The sequence below is a fragment of the Chenopodium album genome, chromosome 5, assembly GCF_948465745.1.
Source record: "Chenopodium album chromosome 5, dcCheAlbu1.1, whole genome shotgun sequence".
Taxonomy (NCBI): domain Eukaryota; kingdom Viridiplantae; phylum Streptophyta; class Magnoliopsida; order Caryophyllales; family Amaranthaceae; genus Chenopodium; species Chenopodium album.
This window is the reverse complement of record NC_137838.1, coordinates 1555614-1567633: the sequence shown is the minus strand read 5'-3', so window position 1 is coordinate 1567633 and position 12020 is coordinate 1555614. Positions and strand designations below refer to the sequence as shown.

At 31.5% G+C, this 12020-nt stretch overlaps 1 protein-coding gene across 1 annotated transcript; it reads left to right on the top strand.

Annotated features, from left to right (window-relative positions):
- Positions 1 to 552: 552 nt before the first annotated feature.
- Positions 553 to 2697, top strand: LOC145631283 (uncharacterized). Its single transcript, XM_081683367.1, has 2 exons — positions 553 to 1550; positions 2445 to 2697. The coding sequence occupies exons 1-2, from the start codon at positions 553 to 555 to the stop codon at positions 2695 to 2697; spliced, it is 1251 nt and encodes a 416-aa protein (XP_081539493.1).
- The last annotated feature ends 9323 nt before the right edge of the window (positions 2698 to 12020 follow it).

Below are 12020 nucleotides of genomic sequence, written 5' to 3'. Positions count from 1 at the left end.
GTCGGGTTCAGGTTGGGTCATGCCAGGTTTCAAGAAGTTATAAATAGCGTAAAAAATCAAAATGTTGAATTTATTGTGAAATAGAGATTATAAAATGTATAAGTAGATTCATACTTATAAGGAAAGAAATAAGAGGAATTAATAATAGAATCATAAATATTTAAATGCTAAAGCACTAATGATATTTATTTCTATGTTTATTCTTTAATTTGTATCTCTTTTCTCTCTATATATCTCTCTTACATCATTTCTCTCCAATCAGGATCAAGTGTTAAATTAGTTGGTTTTTTCATGTGAACTGTTTTAAAAATAATTTCTTATGAAATGAAAGAAACTATTCAAATATTGAAATGCATCCAACGTGATTCATTTGGCTAAAACTACTTGGGATTTACCATCATAAAGTCTCTTGTGATTTACTCAATTTTTTTCATATAAATCCATTGATAACATTAGTATTTCTTACAACATATAAAAAAAAACACACCAAAAAATATACAAGAAAATTGTCTTTTTCTTTCTCTTGACCATATTTCTTTTTCCCAAAACCAAATGGAAGAGGGTCAAGAGGGTGATAGTACTAGTCGCACCATCACACAAGAAGAGTTCTTCTCCTTTCATAACATCGACCGCCAACTCTTCTCTAGGTTAGTCTTTCACATGAGGCGTGAGCCTTCTGAAGCCTTGCAAGTCACCGCCTTTTGGTTGTGGCTAGAGCGGCTTGAAAAGGCTCAATTTGTAGTCACAATCCTCAATTTTTCTGATAACCTTTTTATGGTCTTTTTAGAGGAGACTCTCTTGTGTCTTAAGGCAACCGAGTCCGTTTTTCGTTTGACTTGTCTTGATGATATTCCCATGGTGCGAAGCATCATTGGGAAAACTAAGGATCAAGTCAATCTTAAGGGTATTCATGAGAATCGTGTTAGTGTACTCCTTGGGATTGGTTATTTTGTGAAAAAAGTATGTCTCAACGCATTTCAAGACCTTATCCAACGTGCTTTGGAGAATAGGTCGTTTGTACCAATTAATCGTACCCAACAACCTAATCGTTCTTCATTTAGTCTATTTCATGTTAGCCCTAAAGCTAGTGTCAATAGAATTATTGGTAGAAACGTCGAGGGTTTAAGTTCATCAATCTTAAATCAATCGCGTTTGCCACCCAATAATGAAGAGAATTTTAGGGACAGTAGGGATGTTGTGGTCAATTATCCTAGTCTCCAAGTTGGGGATTTTAGTGTGCCTTTGAGAAGGGATCATTTTAATGTGTCTAATGGTAATTATTCTCTTAAGGTGAATGGTGCTAGTTCATCAAATTATGACCCTTCAATTCAAGCCAATAACAACAATTATGGTTTAGGCACCCAACCACAAACCCTACAAAGGAATGCAGTTGATCAATTGTATGTGCAAATGCAATTGAGTGAAAATTTTCATCAGTTTCAAAGGTTTGAAGAGAAGCCAAATAGTCATCCAACTGAAAGGACTGTTTTCTTAACATTTTCAAAAGGCTATCCTATTCTTGAAAATGAGTTGCGTGAATTTCTCAATAGGTATTATTTCTTTCTTTCAGTTAGTTTTTATCTTAGTTCATAAATGGCATGCATTATTTAATCATATATTTTAAAATTGAGTATCATAATATTTTAAAATTATAATCTTGTTAATTAATAACTTATTTTGCATTTCATGTGTACATGAATTAATTTCATCATTCTTGATTCCTTATTTTAAATTGAATTGCTTGTAATTTAAATATATACTATTTTCCACGTTTCACTATCAATTGTTGCATTAATTAATTGTCGTAAATTAATGTTTTTTTAATTTAATTTTGATGTGCTGTAAAATTTTAATTAAGTGTTTGTTACTACCATGTATAGTTGGTTGCTGATTTTTTTTAGGAACTTTCTTTTGTTGGTGTTTCATTTGTCAATATATTTTGATTTGCGCCGAAAGTTTAAATAGGTATTTTTAAATGAGTCGCGCCTAATTTAAATAGTTACTGGTTCTCGCGCTTTATTATCAATTGAAGCATTATTTAATTGTCATAAATTCTTATATATATATATATATATTTAAATTTAATTCTATTGTGTAGTAAAATTTTACAATTAAATTTTACTACATATTAGAATTTTATTAGAAGAATTTTGCGCTGAAGTAAGTGTTTGTTATTACCATGTGTGTTTATTGTTGTCGCATGCTTTTATTGGTAGAATTCGATTTGCACCAAAAAATTGAATACACAAAATTATTTGCCGCACATGCTTTATTTATAGTTGTATTAATTAAATTAATTAAATCTAATTTGTACGCATTAAAATTTTGAATATGTTTTATTTATTGCACGTGTTTTTGTGCTTGTTGCATTACTACTAGCTAGTATGGACTACGTAATGACAAGTGCGTATTGATTTTAAAATTATTGATCGTTTAATTTGTAGGAATTTTGGAGATATCATTGAAGCATTATACATGCAAGAAGTTGGTGAGAATGAACAACCTCTATATGCAAGGCTTGTGGTGCGAGATGAAAGGCTAATGGCACTTGTTCTTAGTGAGCATGGTAGATCAAAGTTCTCCATCAATGGAAGGCATGTTTGGGCAAGGAAATATGTGCGCAAGAATTCGCACTCACCTCCGTCCTCGCCACCTAAAATGGCTAATAAATTTAGCTTCTTTCAATACTCTAAATGATTATCATTATTATGAAAGGAGGATTATATGAAATCTATATGCTATGTATTATTTTTCTTTATTTCGTCTATTGCAAAAACTATCAAATTTAGCTTAAAATATTGTCTGTTTACCTTGTCAAAGAACAAGTCGGGATTATGTATTTGGCTATCTTAAAAGATTGTCTTTGTTTACCTATCTAGTCAATGAAGAAGTAAGTGAGGATTATGAATTTGGCATAAATTTCCATTATTCTCTCGATACTCTATTCCTGCCTCTCATAAATAAGTAATTTTCAACCATATACAATGTGATGTCTTTTTACACATTGTTTAGAATTTATTGTGTAGTATATTGTTCAAGCATGACCTTTTTCTTAGTAGTAGAACTTAAGAAGGGATGCATTAAGGGTATGTTCTCTTACGTTGAAATTCAGTTCAATTCAGTTCAGTTCAGTTCAGTTCAGCTCAGCTCAGTTCAGTTCAGCTCGGTTCAATTCAGCTCAGCTCCTAATTTCCTTCTCTTATAAAATATTCATTTCAGTTCAGTTCAGCTCAGTTCAGTCCAGCTCAATTCAATCAATGAGAACATGCCCTAAGTAATAAATAATTCTTGTTGTCTTAGTTTTAGCTAAAGTTACTAGTTTTAAGATATGACGGAAGTTTAATGAACTGGCTATTTTAGATATTTTATTATGTTATAGTTAAAATAAACTTTTTATAAGTACTACACTTTAATTAATAAAGAATATTGTTAAAGTTGTGTATCAACAAATATACGCGATTAAAGAAATTTATCAACTATTAAAGAACGGTAGAAATACGTATAACTTAACCTATTCACCTCACATCATCACATTACCTCACACCATCACACATAGATCACTACTTTAATATTTAACAATGTGACATGAGCAACTTAGACAATCCCATTGCACACATACGGAGTACTTTCATCCTTTTTCTTACTTCTTGAATACTGAACTAAACAACATGAAATATTGAGATTGTTTGGTGATACAGTTTCATGATTCGATTGTGAGAAGTAAATCTTTCTAAGAGATCAAATCTTATTATTTAAAGTCTTATTACAATAGAATAGATTGGTTACACCAATTCATAAATTTTAATGTTATATTGTTGATCAATCTTAATGTCCAATGCTTTTCAATTTTCTAGAAAAAAAACATTAAAAAAAAAAAAGTCTATAAAAATAAGAAAATATTTTCATTGGTGATTAAAAAAAAATGGACTCAAATTGCTAACTGAATAGGAAGTGATGGGATCCACTACACAATTTGTTTCATTCCTATAAATAATCTTATTTTGTATGTAAGAAGCTAAATTTCATGATCTCTAAAAGTTACTTCATAGGCATGTAATTCGCAACTTTTTCCCTATTTTAGGCTAAAATGTTTGAACTCATCATCACCCCTAATTAATACAAACAACTTGTAAATTTGACTAAACCTTAAAGTTTTTTAATAAAAGCATTTTATTTTATTTTTGGTTATGTTTTTGGGTTTATAGAGCAAAAATAGGGGAAAAAGGCTTACTTCATTTAATAATTTGTATTTTTTTATGGGAGAGGTTGCTTATTCAAATTAGCCAATGGGTACAAACCCAAGTGTATGGAAGGATAAGATTCATCTAACACTTGGAAAATGCATAGTTGTATAGTTACTTAAGAGAAAAATAAATTGTGAAAATAAATAAATAAATAAATAATTCAAAAGAGAAACTGAACTCAAAACGGTCAAGTGTACTCCATACATCATCACCGTCAATCCGGCATGTCCATGAGCACCATGACACGTTAAGGTCTTCTTACTCTTTTCACTGTTGACAACCACCAAATGAAAAGTTTCCAACCTTAAGTAACGCGTGTCTTAGCTTAATCTATAGGTTTATAGTAAAACTCGGTATTAAAATTAAGTACATTTGAAAATTATCTTATTACCATTTTTTTTTTTTTTTTTTTGGCTACCAATTAGAATATCCTTATTGTTTGGCACTAGTACATTTTTTTGGTTTTAAGATGAGTACCAAATATTCTCTTCGTTTTAAAAAATGCCTAATATGACTTTTTTGTAATTCAAGTAAATTATTTTGACCTATGTTACGTCGTACTACGTTTGTTAGTGTTAGCTACATAAAAGTTAATACTATTATGTATATATTTGTTTTTTTTTGGTGTTTAGAGAGCCACAAGGGCGGGTGATGAGAATAGATCTCAAGGTCTCTTGGGACCGAAAGGGGAGCTATAACCACTAATTGAGCTATCCCCACTCTATATTTGTTACAATTGTTGTCTCAATTTATAGTATTTGATCGAGTATTTGATAGAATATCAACTTTAACAAAATAACAAGCATACAATTATTGATAATCAAAGAGATCATTGTTCACATAGGAATTTTCTGGCCAAAATGAGATATTATCTTGAAACAAAGGAAGCAATGATCATATCATTTTAGTAAACGTGATTTACTGACTACTTAAGGCTGAGATCTCCCCATTGCGATAAGTCTAATTACTATCACCCCCATCAATTTGGCAGATCTCAGATAATTATTTCTTGTCAACAAATTTGGTAGTCCAGACTTAAGGTGAAACAAGTATATGGTGTTAGACATTTTAAATAATTTGTTGAATATCTCAATTAGTTTTTTGGACTTTAGATTAAGGTTTTTGGACTTATGAGTTCTTGAACATTTCAAATAAATTTTTGTACATTTCAATTTTTGGAAACATAAGTTGGTATTGGTTGTTACACACTTCATATAAATTTTTAGAAATTATAACTTATTACAGTAGTATTATTTTTTAACTTAGATATATGATCAATAATAAATATCAATAATTATTAATACATATGTTTATTAGTATTTGGAAAAACAAATAAGAATAAATAGAGTAAGTAAGATTTTGGACGGACAATACATATGATATCAAAATTTAAATCTATTATGCGATGGTTAAAATGTACAAAAGTACGGGTTTTTGGTGATTTTGTACTTCCTTTCATAAATATTACAACATGTAACATTTTAAACTTCCCAGTGTGTAAACAAGATAAAATAAATACTCAAACTTCTTAACTGATCTATTAACTTCAAAAACATAAATTTAGGGTTTTCTCTTAATAAAATAAATGAATATGCATTAACTTTTTACCTCTTTATGGAGAAATAAAAAACCAAGATGTGAGCTCTTCGATTCCTAAAATTCATTCAAAAGTTAGGGGTTAGGGTTTGGGGTTTTAATCCATCATCCACACACACACACACAAAAAAAAAAATAAAAAAAAAATGAAAGAATGGTGTTTACCGATAGCGTGGCGATACCGATAGTTAGGGCAGTCAGTGGTAAGAGAATTACTCGATCGACTTATTTTTTGGTGTCGGAAGCTCTTCCCTGGATCTCCTCTTCTTATTTTGCATGGTATTGATGGCCTAGTTGAGTTTCGTGTTCTATTTTAAAGAATCAATTTTTCTAACGCTTTAAAACCATTGCCGATAATGGCAGGGAATATCTAAGGAGATTTTGTAGTGATATAATAATTGATGTCGATTAAAATTAAAAATGAATTATATTTATAGGAAAATCATTACTAACGTAATAATTGGTCTATGTTTTGGAAGTATACATAGAGAGGCGTATTTAACAAGGATTCAAAATGACTTTTCTCTAAACCTTGGAAGTATATATAGAGAGGCGTATTTAACAAGGATTCAGAATGACTTTTCTCTAAACCATAATCAATAGTCAATCGAAATTATGCGTCGCATTAGAAAAAGTCCAAATGTTGGAATACTTGTGAATTGGTACAAGATTTTAAACATACAACTAAAACACAGTTAAATAAGTTCCCATAACCCATTTGTGGTGTTTCATCACTAACTTTACACCACATATGAAACATCGCTTTTATATATATATATATGCTTATAGAACAAAAGCACTATCTTTAAAATGGCTTATCTAGTAAAAATCACCACTTAAGGTAGCGATGTTAATATAGCTAAATTAAACCATTAATATTATCGAGTCCCCTTTTCATTCAAAATCATAATCAACTTGTTATATGTAAATTAAGAAACCGTTGATGTAACATAACATATCGTCTCTTTGATACAATACTAAAAAATTAATAGGTAGTCTCACTGTAAGTCCAACTCCACTCATTTATTAGCGTGATATATTTTAAATATATGAAACGTTAAGAAACACAATATTAACCCAGTGAACAACACGGAATAACCATGCATTCCTTAATTTGGTTCACGTAATTAAGTGATCTTTAATTTAAGTTATTTCTGGTGATAAATCATTTATTAATTACTGTAATTTTTTTTTGATAATGACATCGGTTGAATACTTAAATTTAAATACATATACATTTATGAAAATTATAAGTAAAATTATGAACAGTTGCATTGTATCACCCACGCAAAACGAATATAAAGTAAACGCAAATTATTATCTACCATATTTGTTGATACTAAATAACTGGTACACAACATTTCACATGCATCACATTGATCTTCTTCTTTCTTTGATACTCGTACCTTTTCACATTATTTGTATAAACTCTTTCATGTATTATATAATTTATAATATCATATATATTTTACTGAATTTGTATATTATATGATACATCAAAGAGTTTGAATTATTTTTCTTACTAACACTAACAAAAAAAATGGCTTACTCTTCCTCTTCATCTTCATCTTCCTTTCCTCATAACCTAAAGGCATCGGATAGGGGTACGATCACCCAAGAAGAATTCTTTGCCTTTCTTAATATCGACCGCCAACTCTTTATTAGGTTAGTCTTCAACATGAGGTGTGAGCCTATGGAAGCCATGAATGTCGCGGCCTTTTGGATGTGGCTAGAGCGGCTTAACATGGCACAATATGTAGTCAACATCATAACCTATTCTGATAGAATTTTTAAGTCTATTTTCGAGGAGACTCTTCTATGTCTTAAGGTGGTAGAGTCCGATACTTTGGTTCACTCTTATGAAATTCCCATGTTACAAATTATTGTAGGGAAAGATAAGGAAGGGGTTGACCTTAAGTTTATTCATAACAACCGTGTTAGTATTCTCCTTGGTATTGATCATTTTGTTAAACAAATTTGTGTTAGGGCATTTCAAGACCTTATCCAAATCGCGTTAGCAAGTAGGCCTTATATCCCTCAATCCTCCATGCTTGGTGTTCGTGGTACTCTTAGTGTTGGTGTTGTTGGTGATGGTAGAATTGGTGGTTTTAGACCGACCCCTCGCCTCCTTATGTCATCGTCCAACTATGGGGGTAAATTATGGGGTGATATTGGGGATTTGGTTAATTATCATAATCTTATTACTAGGGTTGGTGAGATGAATGATGTGCCCTTGAAAAATGAGCAATATAGGACTAAAGTGTTGAATCATAAATCATCTCTAGGAGTTGGCGCTAGTTCTTCAAATTATGGTTCTATGTTTTCGATTAATAGGGTTATTAATAAATCTAATTATGGCTTAGGGAGCCAATCACAAATCCTACAAGGGGATCTAGTTGAACCATTACTTGATCAATTGACAGTAAATAATGCAAATTCTCTGATTGAGGAGAAGCCAAATGTTCTTCCTAATGAAAGAACAATTTTCTTAACATTTTCCAAAGGCTATCCTATTCTTGAGTATGAATTGCGTGAATTTATTAGTAGGTAATCTTTAATCTTATTTCACTTCTTTTTTTTTTCCATGGTTAATTGTTCTTGTTCAATTTGTTATGCATCGTTTTTAAATTAGATTTTACGTTTTTTTTTTTTTTTTTTTTTACTTTTTGTTAAATGGTAATCATTTTTGCAATGTTGTTTGTTGCATTGATTAACATACATAATTGTTTTTCCGAGCATGATTAATGTCTTGTTTGCAACATTTATATTTCTTTCTTTGAACTGTGTTTATATCGAATAGGTATCGTATTAGTTTCCATGCATGTTCCCTTATTAATTGTTGCATCATTCAATTTAGTTTGTATATTTGTATCTTGAATGTCTAATTATGCAATTGTCATCTCTACTTTAAAACTATGTGCGTGAATTTTTTAATAAAGTGTTTTATTATTATATGATACGAGTATTGTAACTTTATTTGCGCAAATTTTAAAATAGGAAATTTTACTTAATCATGCACTTTATTACTTTTATATATCTTGGTCGACTTATTAAATTTCATCTTGTTGTTAGTTCATTTGGAGATATAATCGAGACACTACAAATGCAAGAAGTTGGTGCAAATGAACAACCTCTTTATGCAAGGCTCGTGGTGCGTGATGCAAGGGCAATGAAAATAGTTATTAGTGAGCATGGCAGAACAAAGTTCTCCATCAATGGAAAACATGTTTGGGCGAGGAAGTATGTGTGCAAGAATTCTCATTCACCATTGACGGCTAACACGCCAACTTATTAAGCTTGAATAGATTTAATTTCAATTATGGAAGTGTAAAATTACAGTTAAATTAATTTTACGTTGGGAATTTTTGAGAGATCTTAATTTCACATCTTTGTATTCTTGTTAAATGAAATAAAAATTGTGTTCTACGTCTTTAATACTTTGTGTGTATATACAACTATACAAGAATGTTTTCGGGAAAATACAAGTTAATCTGCCAGATAAACGAATTATTGTTAATCTGATGGCATTTTTGTAAATATATTGAAAATGCAGGGTCATTTATTCAGTACTTTTGGTGAGTTGTCCAATTACTGTTTGCTTTTTGCTTTTACTGTTTGGTGAGGAAATTACACATGTACCCCTCAAGGCCTCAACTAGTGCATGAAAAGACGCATATACCCCTCCACTGCAACTTGAAAAGACAATTATACTCCCAGATAAACAAATTCTGGGGAATTGACACCATTTGTTCTTGCATCAGTTTACTAAATTGCTAATAGTGTCCGATTTATGGGCCTTTGGCTGTATCGTTGGAAAGCTTAGCTACAGAAGTATACTTTCCAAACCAATTGGTGTTGCATCAATTAATTTGTAGTGCTTGCTTCATGTCCCAAAGATTATAAAGGTATCCAATTTGACCATAACCTAATCATCTTTCCTTTGTTACAGATCGAAAATGGGCTCATGATATATCTTGAAGAACTTCTTTGATGAGACATCCAATCATCTAGGGTTCACGAGAACATAATTATCTTTTTTGTCTAAAAAAACTAATATACCTTAATTAGTTAGGCTATCCATATATTACTAAATGAGCTCACGCGTGCGTGTGGATATATCTGTAGTTTTACGCTTTAACGATATTATTACTTTTTTTTTTTTTTTTTTTTTTTTGTTAATGGGAAGACTTGGGATTATTTCGAAATGTCAATAGATTGGACAGTTGGTTGGGTTTTTTAGATGTATTTGGAGTGGGCTTTTGGAGGTTTTGCATTGTAATTAAAGGGTCCAACAAAATTATAAGCATTTCTTTGATCCACTTTTGGAGTTTTGGAAACAAAAATAATTGACAACTATTCAAAGAACATTGACACTTGGACGAAAGGATGTGGCATTATGTTATAAGTTGTAATAAAATGGATATGGAAAATGAATCAAATGAGATAGATAATGCAAATCAATAAAATTAATGTATATGATATCATGGACTATTTCTTTCTTAATCTATCTAAATAGGTTTCTCTCTATCTCATCCAATATGGTTCAATGTGAACATTGATTGTATTAATAATCAAAACGTTATTAATATTTCCTTATAATATTATTAAATAATTAAAGCATTGCATTATTGCAATTACATTTAAACCTCAAAATAAAGAGATTAAATTAACCTTTAGAAATCATAAATTAAAACTATTCTTCACTCCTTACTCAAAATTTTCATGGAGCTTCTTAATCATCTCTTTTTATACTATTAGAAATCTTAGTATTTCTTACAAAAAATCAAACATAAATTTTTAAATAAAAAAAAAATGGAAGCATTTTCCCCTTCACCATTTTTCTTCCAAAACAAAACAGAAAATGATAGTGTTACTGATGCTACTTTAACCCAAGAAGAGTTTTTTGCTTTTCACAACATCGATCGCCAATTTTTCTCTAGGTTAGTCGTTACCATGAGGTGTGAGCCAGCGGAGGCTATGCATGTCGCGGCCTTCTGGATGTGGCTTGAGCGTGTTAAAAAGGCTCAGTATGTAGCCAACATCGTTACATGTCCTGATGAAATATTTAAGGCCATTTTCGACGAATCTATCTTGTGTCTTAAGGTAGCCGAGTCCAATAGTTTGGTTCGCAATGGTGATCTTCCCATGGTGCAATACATCATAGGGGATAATAAGGATGAGATGGCTAACCTTAGATTTTTTTACGAAAATCGTCTTAGTTTAATTAATGGGGTTGGTCATTTTGTTGAAGAGGTTTGTCTTAAGGCATTTCAAGACCTTATTCAAATGGCTTATGAAAATAGGCTTATACCAAGTAATCGTCACAACCAACCTCTCCCTAATCAACCCACAATTAATGTAATTCATGGTAGTCCTAGTGTTGGTGTCAATGGTAGTGGTATAATTGGGGGTTTAACACCAATCTCACAAACCCCCTTACCGCGAATTCATGAAGAAAATCTTGGGGATGGTATGAATGTTTTGGCTAATTATCCTAGTATTGAGGTTGGGGATTCTAGAGTGCCTTCGAGAATGGATCATTTCATTGATGAGTCCAATTATAATTCCTTTCCTCGATTCCTAGGGGGTGGTTCTAGTCCTTCAAATAATGTTCCTCGATTTCTAGGGGGTGGTTCTAGTCCTTCAAATAATGTTCCTCGATTTCTAGGGGGTGGTTCAAGTCCTCCAAATAATGTTCCTCGATTTCTTGGGGGTGGTTCTAGTCCTTCAAATAATGTTCCTCGATTTCTAGGGGGTGGTTCTAGTAATCCTCTAAATAATGTTCCTCCTCGATTTCTTAGGGATGGTTCTAGTCTTCCAAGTAATGTTCCTCGATTGTTAGGGGGTGGTTCTAGTCCTCCAAATAATGTTCCTCGATTTCTAGGGGGTGGTTCTAGTGCTCCAAATAATGTTCCTCGATTGTTAGGGGGTGGTTCTAGTCCTCTAAATAATGTATCTCGATTTCTAAGGGGTGGTTCTAGTCCTCCAAATAATGTTCCTCGACTCCTAGGGGTTAGTTCTAGCCTTTCAATTCATGCTCCTCTATTCCTTAGAGGTGGTTCTAGTCCTTCAAATAATGTTCCTCGATTTATAGAGGATGGATCTAGTTCTTCGGATTATGTCCCTCGATTTCAAGGGAATAAAGCTAATTCTTCAAATTATGTCCCTCAATTTGAAAGG

Excerpts from the sequence above, each read along its gene's own strand:
- LOC145631283 (XM_081683367.1), top strand. The coding sequence starts at position 553 with ATGGAAGAGGGTCAAGAGGGTGATAGTACTAGTCGCACCATCACACAA. Across the intron at positions 1,551-2,444 it reads TTGCGTGAATTTCTCAATAG|GAATTTTGGAGATATCATTG; the intron begins GTATTATTTCTT and ends TTTAATTTGTAG.